The sequence below is a fragment of the Equus przewalskii genome, chromosome 7, assembly GCF_037783145.1.
Source record: "Equus przewalskii isolate Varuska chromosome 7, EquPr2, whole genome shotgun sequence".
Classification (NCBI taxonomy): Eukaryota; Metazoa; Chordata; class Mammalia; order Perissodactyla; family Equidae; genus Equus; species Equus przewalskii.
Window position 1 is genome coordinate 34,195,048 of NC_091837.1, and position 19,877 is coordinate 34,214,924.

Here is a 19,877-nt window from a genome sequence, read left to right on the forward strand (position 1 = left end):
GTGCTTAGAAATGGGGCAAGTTGTATAATCCAAAGAAAAGATGTTGAGAAACTATAATTTTGTCTCCTGTGCCAAAAATATAGTTTGGCAATTTAGTTGACTTTTTGAGCAATTTAGTTTATAGTTTTATTACAGTTACAAATGCACAAAATCTGTTCTAATGACCACATGATGACCACTCTCCTCCGCCCCCATACACATTTCCTATTCTTAGGGACAATCACTTTTAACACTATTAACCATTTCTTTTGATATTTACCTTCACATATCTAAATACCATGTTTATATACTACTAATTTAAGACTTTGCTATTGACTCTCCATGTGGGAGGATGAAGATTCGGCTCTCCTTTACTACCCTCCCTCACCACCATCACCCCCATACAGCAGAAACACCACTCTTCTGTGTTCCCAGCCTCTCAATACAGTTATATAATAATTTGGGTGAGATAAATATTTATTGTTAACATTATTATAACAACCAAATGCTGTTCACAGTGACATGTTGTATTCTATGATCACATTTTCTTTCCTTCACAACTTTTTGGAGTTAACAATAGACTTATTTTTTGCTGGCTTAATTTTCTAATCATCTAATTTGTATCAACAATTCATTCCAAATTCTACGCACGAACATCTAAATCTCCTCTCACTATGTTTAAACATATCAAGGATTCTATTAATTTCATCTTCTTGGAGACAACTCTCATGGACCTCCTGACTCAACCCAGTCTTGCCTGGGTGTTCTGCACAGCTGTCATCTGAGATCTCCCTACACTATAATCCTGAGAATTCTCTCTGTCTTTCCTGTGTTGAATCTTTTGTATTCCAAATTCTATGCCTTTTTAATTCTTGGTTTGCTCTCTCATTTGGGTGGAGCACATCTGTCAGTAGTTTCCTTAGAAGAAGTTAATTTTTCTGAAACTTTGCATATTTGAACATGTTTTTATTTCGCCATAACACTTTATTTTAGTGTGGCTGAGAATACAATTTCAGATAGGAAATAGGTTTCTTTCAGAATTTTGAAGCCTTTATTCTGTTGTTTTCCAGGCTTCTGAATGCTGTTGAGAAGTCTAAATTCATTCTGCTTCACAATCCATTTTCTGAAGCCAGTTTTTCCTCTCTGGAAGCTTGGGATATCTTTTCTTTGTCCCACTGCTCTGAAATTTCACGATGATGTGCATGTTCTAGGGCTATTCTCCTCTTTTATGCTGGGCTTCAAAGGGCCCTTTCGATCTGGAGATCCAAGCTCTTCATTTCTGGAAAATGTTCTTCGTTTATTTTCTGATTATTTATGTCCCTCTGTTTTCTCTCTTTTTCTTTTCCTTTGGAACTTCATTTTCTGGATGATAAATGTTCCTGGCCTAATGTTCTGATTTTCTCATCTTTTCATTCCTATATTTCTTTTCCATGTCTTTTCCTCCTGCTTTAATGGAAAGTAAATTTGTTCTACTTTAATGAATAAATTCAAGAACTTTATTTTCCATCCTTTCTATTGAGTCTTTGATTTCTGCTATTTTATTTTTAATTTCTAAGAATTCATTTTTGTTCTTTGGATACTCCTTTCTATAGCATCTTGCTTTTATTTTAAAGAGGCTCTAAGACTGTTATTGATAGATATTTTTTGAAGTTTTCATGTCTCCGTCTAATATCTGATGTTAGTTGTTTCTGTTTATTATGTTTCATATTAGAGATGTTCCTCAGCTTTCTGATAGCCCCTGATTCTCTATCATATTTAAAAGTGGGACATTATTTTATAGTTGTACATTATACCTCAGTAGAGCTATAAATAGATAGAAGAAAAAAAATGGGGCATTTTGAAGCTTGTGGGAAGTTCCAAGCATGTGGGTGAGGCATGTACATGTTTGTCAGCTACTGGACGGTTTCATTGGCAGAACCCCAACATCGGAATCTAGGTCTTATCTCTTGAGCTGGTCGGATTCTTCAGAGAAGAATCTTCTCATCTTCTGTCTGGAGAAGAGAAGCCTAGTGGTCAATGTTCTGGAAGCTGAGGGGGAAAAAAGTTTGAGGTGTTTCAGAATTCATTATTTACACTGTCACTTAAGCTCCATCTTCAACATGGTAGTCCCAACCTCACTTGTGCCTGATGTCCCCAAGCAGTGCAAACACTGCCTGCTGTGACTCTGCCAGAGCATTAACCTCTAATCTTCAGCCAGAGCAGATGAGAGGCAGTCACCTTGGTCAAGCAGAGAAAAGATGATTTGGTCAGCGGGTGTTCACTACATTTAAACAGACTTTTAACAACCCTCCTGTTTGCAGCCCACTTAGACCCCACTTCCTGAAGCCTTGGGGACTTTGGGGGTGCAGAGTAGAGTGCTTCTTGAGTTTCTCAAGTTGCAGCTTAGGATTCGTTTTCCCTTGTTCTGCTGGTAAGTTGCCACTCTTCTTTCCACTTTTGCTTTTCCACTTTCAAAATTGTGTTGCTATTGCCTCCTTTTTTTCTCCCTATCTCTTTATTGTCATTATTTTAGGATTTCAGGAGGAGGCAAAGGTACAAGAGTGTGTTCAGTATACCATCTTTAACACAAATCCCTAATAAATTTGGACTTTCTGCTCTCAGTATCTTTTCCTGTAAAAAGGGAATGAAATACAGGCTCATGATGCTATGTATAAGATATGATAATTCTCATCTGTATATCGCTGTACATTATATAAAGTATTTCACATGGACCTCATTTCATCCTCCTCATAATTTTATAATTCCATTTGAGCAGGTATTAGTCCTTTAACCTAAGTGGAAACTGAGGATCATAGAGGTTCACGTCCCAGAGGTCACTGCCATCGATGGATGGAACTGGAGCTGCCATGCTTCTGTTCACATGTGCTCTAATGGAGCTCCTGAAATGAACAGAGGACCGAGAGAATGAAACAGCAGGGAGCTGATTCTGGTGGCTGATTCAATGTCTACATAGTCTGACAAAAATGAGAGTATTAGGCAGGAATTAAAGATTCCAGTCTCTACCAAGCAAACGCTAAAAAAAATTCAGATAAATTTATGGTTAGGGAAACAGAATGAAACCTAGAAATTTAATCAAGATTTCAAGACATCAAATTTGATTCCCTGGTAAGCATGCGTACAACACAAGTCATTAGCTAAGTACAAAGCCATATTTCTTAAGGTTAAATACTGATTTTCTTATCTTAGGTGCCCTCTGGGAATCTTATTTCCTTCATGGCTGTTCTTCTATATTAAGCACAGAAGTGAGCCGACAGTATCTGCCATTTCCATCTGCTAGTATCTCTCTTTTCTGAAGAAAAATACAGGTAACCTAGGATTTATAATCCTTTGTTTCTTCCTAATTCTGTCATTTTTATCTTCAGCACCTCATTTAATCAATTAAGTAATATCCATGGAGTACCTCTGTAGGAGGCCCCAAAGGGGATGCAAAGAAGAAAAAGGCAGTCTCTGCCCTGAAGAAGTCATCTTTGAGGGAACAAAACGTCATTTTGTAGCTAAATTGCAGTGAGGCCAAAATCTCACATCTCATCAAAACATGGGGTATTCACATTCTGTCAAAACAGATCATTCAAAATAATCCATTCGTTTATTCATTCATTCAAAAAAATCCAGCTACGTTCCTGTGCAGCTATTGAATGATATGACTGACCTGGTCAGACTAGTGACATGTTGAACCTGGGATTTCTATGAGAGGTGTGACTATTCTCTGAAATTGGGCCACTGACCTCAGTGTTCTTGGGCACCTCCGCCTTGATGTCTGGCCTCGTAGCTCTACTTTCGTTTCCTTTTTCTGCCAGTGTTCACTGTGGCAGCAAGGGGATGGCTCTCCACCCTCGGTTCTCTTTGACCTGAACTTCCACAGTATATTCTCCTCCTTCCTGAAGTGACAGCATCCTGCCCTCTTAGGAGGGGCCATAGTGGTGTACCAAGGGCAGGGAAAAAACCCTGCTTACTGGGAATATAAAAAATATCGTCCTTCTCATCTCACCAATTAAATTCAGCATCAGGAAGGAAATAAGCAGAGTGCTGCGAAGGAGGATAGGAGGAGAAACCTGTATTCATTGGGGTGGTTAGAGAGTTCCTTTCTGAGGAGAAGGCATTAACCGGAGCCTGAAGATAAGAAAAAACCAACCATGAAAAAATATGGGTCCCAGGCAGACAGAACCATAAATTAGTTCCAAAGACATAGTCTAAGTCTTGCCCTTTAAGTCGGTAATTAAGGAAGACAAGTAGGTGGGCTAGGAGCTGGGTCTTTTGGGCGGTACTAGAGGTCGGTTCACTTAACAGCCATTCCCAACCGCGTTCTCCCCTACCTTCCTCCACTAGAGAGGCTGGAAAACATATGACTACAATTCCCAGCTACCATGGAAGCGAGGCCTGGTCATATGACACCATTTTTGCTGGAGGAGAAAGTCCTTTGGGGGCCTTTCCTTCTCATAGAAAAGCCAAATACCCACAAGAAGTGGTTTTGTCCTTTGCCTTTCCTCTTTCTGCCTGGAATGCAGGAGGCACTTAGGTTTTGCAAGGCTGAGAATGAGCAGGAGAACAGGAGGAAACTGGATCCTCAACGGCATGGTGACATGGCTGCACCACCTGGACTGCCTACCTCCATATAAGAAACTACAGAATGGTAACTTATTTTTTAACACTTTCTAAGTGGTTTACTTAAATTCACAGTTATCCTCACAAAGACTTAAAGAAATGAGTACCATTGTTATCCTAATTTTTAGATAAGGAAGTTGAGGCATAGAAAGGTTGAATAATTTACTCAAGTTATTCAGTTAGTAAGTGGAGCAGCTGGACTTTGAACTCAGGCAGTGTATTACTCAATCCTACATCCTTAACCATTGTTCTATATGCCAGGGTTGGCTGGTCATCTGTTATCCAGAGATCAACAAAATCCTGACTTATACATCCTTCAAGGATGGAAAAAATTTAGTTAGGAGCTTTGAGATAATCACATAAACAAAGATCAGTGCAGTGTGTGGCCAGAGAATGGCAAGTTAGACAACCATGTGACAAAGAATTTTTGGTAGGAAGAGACAAAGATGAAGATGGAAATTACACCAGAGTGATTAAGAAAGGGAGCCCTGGAAATTAGAATATTTGCCTACAAATTTAAGTTCCACCACTTGCCACCAGCTGAGTGATTGTGGCCTAATTATATTACTTATCTTTATAAGATCTAGGTCATTCTATCTTTAAGCCTCAGTTTCCTTGTCTCTAAAATAGCCATGGTGATCATATACGTCTTTCAGAGTTTTACTGCTCGAGCAAAATGCTTTGCTCCTAGTAAGGCTTCAGTAAATGTTAGCTCAAAAAACACACTGAGATAAGTTTGAATGTTTTCTTCTACAGCTTGTCTCATCTTGACAGTAATGACTTCTAGAAATCTTCAATTTAAAATGCAACATTTGGAAACTTTAAAATATCAAAGATGAAGAGAAAGTAAAGATGATCTTTTCTTTGATGTTAGCATTGAAATGCTTTTTTCTTATTCTAGTGGAAACCCAGCTATATTACAGATCACAGGACCTAGGACACCATTGTTGCAATAATTTAATCTGAGGTAGGACTGACATTGTTAGTACGTTTCTTAATAGTACTAGTCAAGCAGAGATTTAAGGAATGTACCTATTGACTTCAAAGGATTTGTTTTAAAGAAAGCGAAATAAAAAGGAAATAAGAATCCATGGGAACATGATACGGTACCATGATTTCCACCCTGAGTTTTGGAAAATCTGACTAACCTCCAAACTGTGTTGTGAGAAAAAACAGTTATCTCACTCAAAGGCACAAGAACTAATATAAAACATTAGTTCAAAGCCTCTGGGGAGAAAAGAGGGATACAAAGACCGACACTTGCTTGTGTATTGAACACCCGTGTGGAAAGGAGCTGCAGCTTGGTGAGCTGGTGCCTGTCTGTGCCTTTGAATCGACTGTGATGCAGACAGCAATGTGTCATTGCACACGTTCTGAGTGAGCCAGCAGATCTCTAAAACTTCCCAGCTCCAGAGATTGCAGGAAGCATTTTCCTCTAGGACTTCTTGGTGACTTAAACAAAGGAAGTGAGTCTACAATGACCACCAGAGGGCTCTGATAAAATCTTCATAAATCAGTTTTTTTCCTTGTCTTTTCCCATATTCAAGGAACCAGCCTGAGAACTACCACTGATGTGTGTTTGGGAGAGTGGTTACTGTGTCTGTAAGGTTGCTGCTGCCTCTGGTCACTTAAGATGGATCCCTGCTTCCAGAGAGGAAAAAGCCTACCACTGGCTCTCCCTTCCCAGAGGGCGGGGCAGACAGCCTTCTGGTCAGAGGAGTGCCTCCTGTAGGCAGTCGTTTCCCCTCGTCCAGGATGCAGGAGCGGAAGGAAAGGGTACAGCTTGACCTGTTTCCCCAGGGGGCTCCTCGGCGTAAATCAGCCCTAGTGTCCTGCTCACACATGGCAGGGAAGTCACAGGGAGATCTGTGTCATTCCCTGCAGAACATACAAAACAATCTACAGAGGTGACAGGCATTCTGAAGGTTAGATTGTTGCCAGGGTCTCTCCAGCAGGTCACTTCCTACATCTACTGTTCCTGGGAACACAGGTTTGGATGTGGCTGCCATAATTATATTTTCCAGTATATTGAGACTGCCACGTAGCATTCACCTTGCTACGGAACCCATGACTAAGTGGGGAATTTTTCAAGAATATCAACCTACCTAATCATTTTACCTAAAATAGTGAAAAGGTAAAAGTTCCAATTAGAAACAGATTTTTATAAAAATATCACCTATTTGCAAATTGAACTTCTAATCCCACCTGGTAAAATGAAATATGAGAGCCACATAATGAACTCAAAGTCCAGTAAGCGAGGGCCTGTTTCTAAAGCAGCGCCATACACACTGTCACTGATTCTCACAATGCAAGACGGCAGACAGGACAAAAACTCTTACTCTCATCTGCAGATGAGCAAACAGGAAGCCCTGCTGAGACAAACCACGGGGTTTACTGGATATGGTCCTGGGTGGGGTCTAGCAGCTGACAGAACCTCAGTATGCCCAAAAGAAGAGTCTGATGAGAAAGGATGGGAACAACTGTTGACGGTCTTCCCATCCAAATGGTAACTGAGCCCAATTAGATTTTTCTATCCCATCTCCGCCTGTACAGAACCCTAGCACAGAACTTTGTGCACAGCAGACTCTCTTTAGTATTTGATTCTAAAATCAGTGGTTACTAACAACAACCACCTATATATCACTAATTATGTGCCAGAAACTGTTCCAAACACTTTGTATTATTACTCATTTAATCCTCACAAGAACTCTGTGAAGTAGGTACAATTATTCCCTTCAGTTTACAGATAAGGAAACTGAAGCACAGAGAGGTTAAGTGACTTGCCCAATGTCACGCAGATTAATAGTGTGAGGGTTAAGATTTTTAAAAATAATATGCAAATGCATTGCCCTAGCATCAACACTTCAGGAGATTATATTCTGAGGGTAATGGGGGCAAAACAAAGAACTAAAACGTATTACCTCTCCTGTCTTAATTAAGCCATGAGAAGGAATTCCTGGGGCATCAAAAATGTCACCCTAGTGATTTAATCCTTTATACAAAAGTGGCTTTGAACTATGCTGGGATGAGTTTTGCCTTTTGTCGGTGACAGGTTCTGGCCTTAGGTAGGACATGAACAGCTATAACAAAGGGCACCTGCGCCCATTCTTTCTTCTGTTCAGGTGAGAACAGGGCTGCATCGGGGAAAGTTTAAATGACCTGGTTTCTTCCGGCCCCTGAGAAAAACAATGAGTTTTCCATCTCATGCCATTCTCCCCAGTTTCATGTGCACACATTCAAAAGGTGAGCAATGATGTGAAGTCCTGGGTGAAAAGTTCTGTTTGCTCCTCTCCTGTCTGAAGCTAAGCAGAGTAGACTCCAGTGGCGAGTGTGTGCAGGGCAGGGGTCTGCCATCACCGTGTCCCGCTGCCCCGCTGCTGCCCAGGGCGCACACACTGCTCTGAGGGCTGGGCAGAGACTGTGATGCACTGTACACTTAAAGCTTTGCTTAGTCTGAGATCCACAGAATAAACCATCAGTCTGTCCAGTGCCTCTAGAACCACACCGAGCTTTCACGTGTGATGCCACTGCTACAAGCAGGGAGTGGAAATCAACTAATTTAACTCGCAGTCGGGACTCAGTGAAGGTGCACTCCACATTCTGAGCTAGCTCTCTGTCTCCGACTCCCTCCCTTTCTCCTTCCTTCCTTCCCTCTCTCCATCTGTCCTCTCTTTCCCCTCTCTCCCTGCCTCCTTCCTTCCTTTCTTTTTTTCAGCGACATACTGTCTTTTGATCAGAGAAAGACAATACGTCTTTGTGGAAACCTATACAGGGTGCTTACATTTTCCCTTCATTGTCTCGAAATACACTTTCATGATCTCAGTGTACCTCAAAAAGTGGGAAATAATCATAGCAACAAGGCCTAGAGAAGAAAACATGAGTAATGAAAATAAGGACAATCTTTTCAATTAAGCCACCTTGGGGCATTTAAGTGACCTAACTTTGTCTATGCCTTTTGGCAGGTGTGGTGATACTTTGGATGGATCAGGGACTTTCTGCATGAAGTTAAGGTCTAAAGTCAACATATAATTTGGATAGGTAGGGGTAGCTTATGGTCAGACCAGTTTCCTTCCTTTTCTTAACTTACATTTTGACTTGAATGCAGTTTGGACAAGTTTCACGAACTGCTGCTAGAGATCCCACTACTCCATAAGTGCAGTTGGCCATTCTGCCCACAGACCTGGCAAGGTGGGCTCCTGCCCTGTGCCCGTGCCTTACAGGGCCTGAGTATCACAAACCTATCAAAATAAATTTATTAAGGGAGACATGGTCACTTCTGTCACTAGGGTCTGGTGCTTAGTGCTCAGGAAGCATAAACATAATCCTAAACATCTGCTCTCAAAACCAACTCTGTTCAGGCCCCAGAGAAACGCTTCCCCACAACTTGGGTCCCCTGTCTGGGAAATACTGCTGTGAAGGTTTTTGGTGTGTGCTGCTGCTGACACGGCGGATGGACACTTAGCTGTGTGGATGATGTAATGGCAGAGGCACTGTCTTGAAGTCATATTAATTAAGAATCAAGTCTTTCCTTTCAGACAGCAAGAATATCATACAGTCTTAAATAATGCACACTGTTTCCAGTAGTGTCAAGCATCAGTTTTCTTGCTTCCCTTCGTGTTCCAATCCATGGTTCAGAAGGAAGTCGCCCATTCATATAGTATTGGCACCTGGTTGAACATGGTGACTGAGGAATATTTTGCCAAACTAAGTAATTAATTTGACAGTTAAAATGGTAGAAATGTCTTTATAACACATGTGAAATGTGACACTGATTCTTTACATGGACAACCAGGTGGACACTGAATGTTAGAACTGCTAATAGTTTTTATTTTATCAAAAATTTAGGGGCTGGTCCGGTGGCACAGCAGTTAAGTGCACACGTTCCGCTTCTTGGCGGCCCAGGGTTCCCTGATTGGGATCCAGGTGTGGACAAGGCACCGCTTGGCAAGCCATGCTGTGGTAGGCGTCCCACATGTAAAGTAGAGGAAGATGGGCATGGATGTTGGCTCTGGGCCAGTCTTCCTCAGCAAAAAGAGGAGGATTGGCAGCAGTTAGCTCAGGGCTAATCTTCCTCAAAAAAAAATTTAATAAGGTATAATTGAATGTTCAAATGCTAAATAAAAATTTTAAGCTTTTTATGAATAATTTTTATTTAAATATTGGTATTCATAATCATAATTTGTAGCTCGCGTTTTAATTTTAATAGATAACCTTGAACCATTTGGAAGAAAATAACTTTCAACAACTATGGGAAAGTATTTTAATTTTCTAATTTTAAAAATTTGATTTAAATTTTGATGAAAAATATACTCCAATTTTGTAAAATTTTAGTACACTAATCTTTTATCAGTGTTGTCCCATGGAACTTTCTGTGATGATGGAAATATTCTATATCTGTGCTGTCCAATACAGTGGCCACTAGCCACATGTGTCTAAGAGCACTTGCAATATAGCCAGTGCTACTGAGGAACAAAACTGACTGAAATGTGGCTAGGTGCGCCATATAGAACAGCAAAGCTTCAGATCATTACCATCCCTGTAACACGAATTATGTGACCATCTTAATTATAACAACATATTAGTTTTTACTCAAATAAAGGAAAAAATCAATTTAATGGAATAAATATATAATAATGTATTAATTATGTATATCTTTATTTTATTACTTATTCATATAGCCAGACTATCAACAGAAAATCTAGGTATGCATGAGGATATATTCAGTTGTCTTTGATATTTTGCTGGCTTTTGTCATATAAAAACTATAGGTCTTTTTCTTTTCTTGACTGTTTTCTTTTTTATTGCAGTAACATTGGATTATAACATTACACAACTTTCAGGTGTACTGTGTAATATATTTCAAGTTCTGTGTAGATTACATCATGTTCACCACCCAAAGACTAATTACAATCCATCCCCACACACATGTGCCTAATCACTCTTTTCACCCTCCTCCCTTCCTCCCTCCTTCCCGTCTGGTAACCACTAATCCAATCTCTGTTGCTATGTGTCTGTTTGTCATTATTTTTGGTCTTCTAATTATGAATGAGATCATACGGTATTTGATTTTCTCCCTCTGACTTATTTCACTTAGCATAATACCCTCAAGGTCCATCCATGTTGTCACAAATGGCCAGATTTCATTGCTTCTTATGGCTGAGTATTATTCCATTGTGTATCTATACCACATCTTTATCCATTCATCCATTGATGGGCACCCAGTTTGCTTCCAAGTCTTGGCTATTGTGAATAAGGCTGCAATGAACATAGGGGTGCATGTATCTTTATGCATTCATGTTTTCAAGTTCTTTGGATAAATATCCAGGAGCAGAATAGACTGATCATATGGTAGATCTATTCTTAATTTTCTGAGGAAAGTCCACACTGTTTTCCACAGTGGCTGCACCAGTTTGCACTCCCACCAGCAATGTAAGAGGGTTCCCTTCTCTCCAAATCCTCTCCAACATTTGTTGTCTCCTGTCTTGCTAATATAGCCATTCTGACGGGAGTGAGGTGATACCTCATTGTAGTTTTGATTTGCATTTCCCTGATAGTTAATGATATTGAAAATCTTTTCAGATGCCTGTTGGCCATCCTTATATCTTCTTTGGAAAAATCTCTGTTCAGATTTTTTGCCCATTCTTTTAATTGGGTTGTTGGGTTTTTTTGTTGTTGAGATGTATGAGTTCTTTGTATATTTTGGATATTAACCCCTTATCTGATATATGGTTTGCAAATATCTTCTCTCAATTGTTAGGTTGTCTTTTCGTTTTGTTGATGGTTTCCTTTGCTGTGCAGAAGCTTTTTAGTTTGATGTAGTCCCGTTTGTTTATTTTTTCTATTGTTTCCCTTGCCCAATCCAGACATGGTATTTGAAAAAATGCTGCTAAGATGGATGTCAAAGAGCGTACTGCCTAAGTTTTCTTCTAGAAGTTTTATGGTTTCAGGTCTTACATGCAAGTCTCTAATCCATTTTGAGTTGATTTTTGTGCATGGTGTAATACAATGGTCTACTTTCATTCTTTTGCATGTGGCTGTCCAGTTTTCCCAACATCATTTATTGAAGAGACTCTCCTTTCTCCATTGTATGCTCTTGGCTCCCTTGTTGAAAATTAGCTGTCCATACATGTGTGGGTTTGTTTCTGGGCTCCGGATTCTGTTCCATTGATCTGTGTGTCTGTTTTTGTGCCAGTACCATGCTGTTTGGTTACTATAGCTTTGTAGAATATTTTGAAATCAGGGAATGTGATACCTCCAGCTTTGTTTTTTCCTCGGGATCCCTTTGGCTATTTGGGGTCTTTCGTTGTTCCATATAAATTTAAGGATTCTTTGTTCTGTTTCTGTGAAAAATGTCCTTGGAACTTTGATAGGAATTGCATTGAATCTATAGACTGCTTTAGGAAGTATGGACATTTTAACTACGTTACTTCTTCCAATCCAAGAGCATGGAATATCTTTCCATTTCTTTGCGTCTTCTTCAATTTCTTTCAATAGTGTTTTATAGTCTTTAGTGTACAGATCTTTCACCTCTTTGGTTAAGTTTATTCCTAGGTATTTTATTCTTTGTATTGCAATTGTAAATGGGATTGTCTTCTTAATTTCTCTTTCTGCTACTTCGTTGTTAGTGTATAGAAACATAACTGATTTTTGTATATTGATTTTGTATCCTTTCGCTTGACTGTATTCATTTATTTGTAAAAGTTTCTTAGTGAGTTCTTTAAGTTTTTCTATATGGAAAATCATATCGTCTGCAAATAGTGACAGTTTCACTTCTTTTCTAATGTAGATCCTTTTATTTCTTTTTCTTGCCTGATTGCTCTGGCTAGGACTTCCAATACTATGTTAAATAAGGGTGGTGAAAGTGAGCATCCTTGTCTGCTTCCTGTTCTTAGAGAGATAGCTTTCAATTTTTCTCTATTGAGGATGATATTAGATGTGGTTTTTTGTGTCATATATGGCCTTAATTATGTTATTTTCCTTCTATACCCATTTTATTTAGAGTTTTTATCCTAAATGGATGCAGTATCTTGTCAAATGCTTTCTCTGCATCTATTGAGACGATCATGTGATTTTTATTTGTCATCTTGTTAATGTGGTGTATCACATTGATTGACTTGTAGGTGTTGAACCATCCCTGTATTCCTGGAATCAAACCCTCTCGATCATGGTGTATGAACTTTTTAATGTATTGTTGTATTCTATTCACCAATATTTTGTTGAGGATTTTTGCTTTGATGTGCATCAGTGATATTGGTCTGTAATTTTCTTTTTTTGTGTTGTCCCTGTCTGGTTTTGGTATCAGGATAATGTTGGCTTCGACGAATGAGTTAGGAAGCCTCCCCTCTTCTTCAATTTGTGGAAGAGTTTGAGAAGGATGGGTATTCAGTCTTCTTTGAACATTTGGTAGAATTCACCAGGGAAGCTGTCTGGTCCTGGACTTTCATTTTTGGGGAGGTTTTTGATTACTGTTTCAATCTCCTTACTGGTGATTGGTCTATTCAAATTCTCTACTTCTTCTTGATCCAGTTTTGAAAGGTTGTATGATTCTAAGAATTTATCCATTTCTTTTAGATTATCCAATTTGTTGGCGTATAGCTTTTCATAGTATTCTCCCATATCTTTTGTATTACTGAGGTGTCCATTGAATTTCTCCTCTTTAATTTCTGATTTTATTTGAGCCTTCTCTCTTTTTTTCTTCGTGAGTCTAGCTGAAGGTTGGTCAATTTTGTTTATCTTTTCGAAGAACCAGCTCTTGGTTTCACTGATTTTTTCTTCTGTTTTATAGTCTCTATTTCATTTATTTGTGTTCTGATTTTTATTATTTCCTTCCTTCTACTGATTTAGGGTTTTGTTTGTTCTTCTTCTTCCAGTTCCATTAGGTGCAGTGTTAGATTTGGGGGGGAGGGGGATTTTTCTTGTTTGTTGAGGTAGGCGTGAATTGCTATAAACTTTCCTCTTAGAACTGCTTTTGCTGTATCCCATAGATTTGGGCATGTCGGAATTTCATTTTCATTTGTCTTCAGGTAATTTTTTATTTCTCCTTTCATTTCTCATTGACCCAATTGTTGTTTAGTAGCATTTTCTTTAATCTCATATTTGTGGCTTATCTGATTTTCTTCCTGTAGTTGATTTCTAGTTTCATACCTTTGTGGTTGGAAAAGATGCTTGGTATTATTTCAATCTTCTTTAATTTATTGAGACTTGCTTTGTGGCCTAATATGTGATCTATCCTGGAGCATCTTCCATATGCATTTGAAAAGAATGAGTATTCTTTGGTTTGTGGATGGAATGTTCTGTATATATCTACCAAGTCCATCTGATCTAATGTGTCATTTAAGGTCAGTGTTTCTTACTGATCTTCTGTTTGGATGATCTATCCACTGGTGTAAGTGGAGTGCTGAAGGCCCCTACTATTATTGTGTTGCTGTCTATTTCTCCTTTAAGTCTCTTAATAATTGCTTTATATATTTAGTTGCTCCTATGTTGGGTGCATAGATATTTATAAGTGTTATATGCTCTTGTTGGATTGTTCCCTTTATCATTATATAGTGCCCTTCTTTGTCTCCTGTTACAGTTTTTGTTTTAAAGCCTATTTTGTCTGACATAAGTGTTGCTATTCCAGCTTTCTTTTCTTTGCCATTTGCATGGAATAACTTTTTCCACCCTTTCACTTTCAGTTTGTGAGTGTCCTTTGGTCTGAAGTGTGCCTCTTGTATGCAGCATATATATGGGTCTTGTTTTTTTATCCAATCAGCCACCTTATGCTTTTTGATTGGAACATTTAGTCCATTGACATTTAAAGTAGCTATTGATAACTATGTATTTATTGCCATTTTGTTCCTTTTTTTTTCTGAGTGCTTTAGTAGTTCTCTGTTTCTTTGTTCTGCTCTTGCTCTCTTCTCTTGTGGTTTGATGGCTTTCTTCAGTGATATGCTTGATTTCTTTCCTCTTACTTATTTGTGTATTTTCTGTATAGGTTTCTGGTTTCTGATTACCATGAGGTTCCTATATAATATTCTACATATATAGCAACCTATATTGAGTTGATAGTCTCCTTAGCTAGACCTCTGTCTAAAAGCTCTACTCTTTTACTCCCCTCCTCCCACATTTTATGTTTTTGAAATCATATCTAGTCTCTTGTTTTGTGTGTGTCTTTCCATTACCCTCTTATCATTGAAATAAATAGTTTTAGTACTTTGGTCTTTTAACCTTCATATTATGTTCATAGGTGTTTGATCTGCTACCTTGACTATATATTTGCCTTTACTAGTGGTTCTATTGCTTGGTTGTTTTTTGTTTGTGTGTTTGTTTTGATAATTTTCTTATCCTTATTTTTGGTCTTCTCTGTCCCACTTAACTAAGTCCCTTCAGCATTTCTTGTAGAACTGGTTTCTTGGTGATAAACTCCTCTAATTTTTGCTTGTCTGGGAAGCTTTTTATCTCTCCATCCATTCTGAATGATAACCTTGCTAGATAGAGTATTCCTGGCTGCAGGTTTTGTCCTTTCAGCACTTTAAATATGTCATGCCACTCTCTTCTAGCTTGAAGGGTTTTGGCTGAGAAGTCTGGTGATAGCCTTATGGGCTTTCCTTTGTATGTCACTTGTTGCCTTTCTCTTACTGCTTTTTGGATTCTCTCTTTATCTTTAATTTTGGACATTTTAATCATAATGTGTCTTGGTGTGGGCCTCCTTGGGTTTATCTTGTTTGGTGCTCTGTATGATTCCTCTACTTGGATGTTTGTTTCCTTCCTCAGATTAGGAGAGTTTTCAGCTATTATTTCTTCAAATAGATTCTCTGCCCCTTTCTCTCTCTCTTCTCCTTCTGCGACACCTATAATATGAATGTTAGTGCACTTGATGTTTTCCCAGAGGTTCCTTAGACTGTTCTCATTCTTTTAAATTCTTTTTTCTTTTATCTGTTCAGCTTGGGTGATTTCCTCTAGTCTTTCATCCAGCTCACTGATCCGTTCCTCTGTATCATCTACTCTGCTATTGAGTCCCTCTAGTGAATTTTTCATTTCTAGTATTGTATTCTTCATTTCTGATTGGTTCTTTTTATATTTTCCAATTCTCTGTTGACATTCTGTGTTCATCCAGTTGTCTCCCAATATCAGTGAGCATCCTTATGAGTTTTTGTTTGAACTCTGTCAGGTAGGTTGCTTATTTCTGTTTCATTTACTTCTTTTTCTGGGGTTTTGGTCCTGTTCCTGTGCTTGGAATGTATCCCTTTGCCTCCTCATTTTGCCTCTTTCTCTGTGCTTATATCTATGTATTAGGTGCGTCAGCTACGTCTCCTGATCTTAGAGAAGTGGGCTTTTCTAAGAGATGCCTTTTGTGGCCCAGCAGTGTGCTTCCCTCTCATCACTAGTCCAAATGATCCAGGAATGACCCCTGTGTGGGTTACTCGTCTCCTTCTGCTGTGGCAGGGTTGCTCTTTCTGCAGGTACCCAGGGAGTCTAGTGTTTCCCTCCCTGGCCGGTTGAAAAACTATAGATTTTCTTATCTTTCAATATTGTTATATTTGTCAAGGTAGGAAGATGTAACATATGATATAGTGGTTTGCTAGCTTGATAAATAACTGAAATATTTAGACATACGATGGGTTTCCATTTGTACACTTGCTCCAAGCCCACCAATGCTGGAGGCTGGCCTCACAGCACCCCTAACTCTGACCGACCATTTTGAAAATGTCACTATTGTCCCCAGAGAGCCAGGACACATCCCATGGTTGGACTAAAATGAAGAACCTCCACTGCTGAAAAAACAAGTCAAAGCAAATGTCCTCTCAGAGGACTCCCATAGGGCCCCCACCTTAGAGGAAGTCCAAGCCATCCAGTTTCAGCAGAGGCCTTCCATTTGGGCTCAGGGCTGCTCTGGCCAGTCACCTGTAAGAGGGAGTAAACAGACAGTAGTTGTCACAAGTTTTGAGGGACTATATTGACTTATTTTTCTCCCACTGTCTGACTTCCTGGGATTACTTCCCCAATAAAAACCACTGGACTTAAAATCTTACCTCCAGGTCTATTTCTGAGGGATCCCAGCTTAACACAACCTACAGGACGTGGCATAGTGCCTGGCGTATAATATGGCTTTAACAGACATTTGCTGAAGCAATTAACATATGTTGCCAACGAAAACCTATCCCAATCTTAGCTTTTTCACCCAACTTGAAGTTTCTCAGAAGGAAAGTGACTAGATTTACTTTTACCTCATCTTGATTCTCTATGCATCTACTAGCATGAAAGTTCTATTGGAAAGCATATTGCCATTCAAAAAAAAGCAAATTTGGGTTCCAGACTGGACCACCCTCATTTGTTGACCCATTTGAGGTATGCCATTCTCCTACCTCTCTGATGCTTCAAATGCTCATTTTGCAATTAAAGTCTCAACAAGGACATACTTGGGAGAAGTAGCAGGATGATGTAACGTCATATTAAGAAGTAAATTATTAACACAGAGCCTTTTAAAGAGCACTTCTGACAAGGATCTAGAAAGTGGAATTCCTGAAGAAAGAGGAGCTGTTGGTTGGGACGCCAAAGGCACAAGTCCTCTAGTCCCTAAATCTGCCCCGGGGACGTGACTGCTGTAACATACCCTCGTCTGTCGGTTGTGAGGTCTTCTGGAGACAGGACCAAGGTGCGCGCGGGATCCCCCTACTTTCTCGGCCTTATAAGCAGTGGGTGGAAGCACGCTGGGGAGCTCTGGGGCATGCCTGCGTCGTGGCTTTGGCGTCTTGCCCACGGCGTCCTGCCCACGTCTTTGCCGGTGCTGGAACACCGTGTGACTCACGGCCCGTTACTTTGGTTTCTAAGTTAACCTCTTCGCAGGCCTCCTACTGCGTTCAGTCAGCCAGGCCTGCCGTCCACAGGGCCGATTTCAAGGCGCTCACTCCGAGGGAGATGGAACGACCACTTTCTTTTTTTTTTCCGGTAATTTCACAAAGTGAACCTCTTTACTGAAGCATTGGAAGTTTTTTTATTCACTCACTAGTCATCCCAGAGCCAAAATGGTAAATTAAATATTTCAAGGCAGTATTTGATTCATCAGTCACGCCGCCTCCTCCCTCGTTTCCCAACACTTCGCACCAGATACAGAAATCACAGGTTGTGTCCAAACCCCCGTCTCGGTGCGCTCGCCGCGGGCCGCCGGGGACGCGGGGCTCGACGAGGCGGCGGAGCGCGGCAGGCTCCGCGGGCGCGGGCTCCGGGACAGGAGCGCCCTGGCCCGCCGCGGGGTCGCGGCGCCCGCCAACTTCGCTCCGCCCGCAGCCCTTCCAGCCTGCCGCTCGCCTGGCTCGGCTTTCCCGAGCTGCCGGGGGCGCGGGCTCTGCGACTCGGAGGCACGCCGCCCGGCGCGGCGCGGCAGGGACGCAGCCGGCTCGCCACGCCCGCGGGGCCGCAGGCCTCGGGGCCGCCGCCGTTCTCACAAACTCCTCGCGGCGGGCGCCCCTGGACAAACTTCTGGTCGAGGCGCAGCCCTTGCACGGCAGGTCCCCGAAGCCAGCGCCAACAGAGGCCGCGCGCAGTTGGGGCGAGCAGGGGGCGGGGTCTGCTCGCCGCTGCTCCCCGCGCGGGGACGCCGCACCGGTGGCGGCAGCGGTGGCCGCGGGCCGCCCCCGAGTCCCCCCGAGGCCGGCCGGGCCGGCGGGGCTGGGCGCGCACGCCCTCTAGCGGGCCGCGGCTGCGCCGGGCGGCGTGACGTGGGCGCTCCCTTCAGCCGGCCTGCGGGGCAGCGCCAGTCAGTCGGGTGCAAGAGCCCCGCGCGGAGCCGGCGCGCGCTCGGCCAGCGGCGCGCCGCCGCCCGGGGGCTGGCTCGGGGCTGCGGGCGGAGAGGCGGCGAGCGGGACGCGCGCGGCCACAGCCACGGCCACGGCGGGTGCCGGCGGCTCGGGTCCGAGCAAGGGCGGCGCAGCGCCGGCACGGAGGGCGGATTTTGGCTCCGCGGGCGCGCCCTCCGCTCCCTCTCACAGCAGCGCCGGACGCCGACTGAGGCGGGCGGCAGGGGCGGAGGACCCGGCGCCTCTCCCTGGCGGCGCCGCCGCTGGAGTCCGGACTTGTGCCACCGCCGGCACTTTCGGGGTCTGCCTGTGTGTCTGGCTGTTTACGCGGCTCTTCTCGCCGCCTCGCAGCCGGGGCTCCCGCCCGCCCTTCGCCCTCGCGCGCCCACCGGCGCCGCCGGCGAGCGGCCCGGCGCGCACGCCGCGACATGAGGAGACTTGGGACTTGCCTGGCCACTTTGGCCGGACTTTTGCTAACTGCGGCAGGGGAGGCGTTTTCAGGTAAGCGGGGCCCCTGCTGCCATGGCCGGGGGCGCGCGGGCCGGAGCTGGGGCCCGGACGCCGGCAGCCCCTCGGGTGCGAGAGCCGAGGGCGGGTGGCGGGGGGCACTGCGCCCGCCGTGTCGCTGGCGCCGGGCACCCAGCCTGAGCCCCTGAGCCGGGACCCGCATCTCGGCGCCGGCCCTCCGCGGCCTGGGCTCCTGCGTGGGGCGGCCGCCGCCACTCCGAGGCCCCGGCCGGCTCCGAGAGGAACAGCAGAAAACTTTGCCTGAAGTTCGGAGCTGCAGCCGCCGGCCGCCGGGCGTGGGCGCTGCGCTGTCCTTCCGACCCCTAGCCGCGGCCGGGCCGGGTCGCCGGTGCCCGCTGCGCCCGCGGCGATCTCCCCGGCCCGGCCGCAGCTCCGGCGGCGGCTGCGATCGCCCGGCACCCTGCCCTTCCTGCCGCCGCCCCCAGCCCGTTGCGGTCGGTGACCTGGCTCCCGAGAGCAGAAGGGAGCGCTCCTCCGCCGTCCCAGCGGGGGAAGCCGGCGCCCCAGAGGGAGGGCCCGGGCCCCCAGGCCCCCAGGCCCCACGCGCCGCGGCCCTGCGCCCGCCGGGCTCCCCCTCCCCGCCCTCGGCCCCCAGCGGAGCGCCGCGGCCGGGGGCAGCTCGTTCGCCGGCCTCGCCGCCCGGGTTCCCAGGTGGGCAGCAAGGGGACTGGCAGTGTGCGTGCGAGTGTGCATGAGTGTGCGTGTGTGCCTGCCTGCGCGCGGGCGTCCCGAGTCCGGGGGAGCTCCTGGCGGAGAGGACCTGGGAACGGAGTCGAGGGTCAGGCGAGGGGCCGAGACCCACACCGAGTTACAGCGATGACCTCTGGATCGCCGTCGGCTTCTGGAGCGCGCACGTGCATGGACAGCTAACGTCGCACATTTGCACACTTTCTTGTGTGTATTAGTTTTCATGAAGGTCTACATGCAGTGGTGGCGCTGGGCTTTTTGTTTTTCTTTTAATAAAAAGCTTGCTATTTGGCTTTAAATTTG

At 43.7% G+C, this 19,877-nt stretch overlaps 2 protein-coding genes across 9 annotated transcripts in view; one reads left to right on the forward strand and one right to left on the reverse strand.

Annotated features, from left to right (window-relative positions):
- Positions 1 to 435: 435 nt before the first annotated feature.
- LOC103562793 (serine/arginine repetitive matrix protein 3-like) lies at positions 436 to 18,789 on the reverse strand. Its single transcript, XM_070630312.1, has 4 exons — positions 18,304 to 18,789; positions 17,177 to 18,248; positions 16,394 to 16,467; positions 436 to 2,858 (listed from the first exon to the last, which is right to left on the reverse strand). The coding sequence occupies exons 1-2, from the start codon at positions 18,787 to 18,789 to the stop codon at positions 17,562 to 17,564; spliced, it is 1,173 nt and encodes a 390-aa protein (XP_070486413.1). The 3' UTR covers positions 436 to 2,858; positions 16,394 to 16,467; positions 17,177 to 17,561.
- The window catches only part of PTPRM (protein tyrosine phosphatase receptor type M), a 771,793-nt gene continuing 770,223 nt past the window's right edge, over positions 18,308 to 19,877 (forward strand). For all 8 annotated transcript variants that reach the window (XM_070629469.1, XM_070629471.1, XM_070629470.1 and 5 more), the window contains exon 1: positions 18,308 to 18,860. In XM_070629469.1, the coding sequence (XP_070485570.1) occupies positions 18,788 to 18,860 (73 nt within the window). In that variant the 5' untranslated portion in view covers positions 18,308 to 18,787. The remainder of the gene's footprint in view (positions 18,861 to 19,877) is intronic.

Excerpts from the sequence above, each read along its gene's own strand:
- LOC103562793 (XM_070630312.1), bottom strand. The coding sequence starts at position 18,789 with ATGTCGCGGCGTGCGCGCCGGGCCGCTCGCCGGCGGCGCCGGTGGGCG. Across the intron at positions 18,249-18,303 it reads TGACTGGCGCTGCCCCGCAG|AGGGCGTGCGCGCCCAGCCC; the intron begins GCCGGCTGAAGG and ends GCGGCCCGCTAG.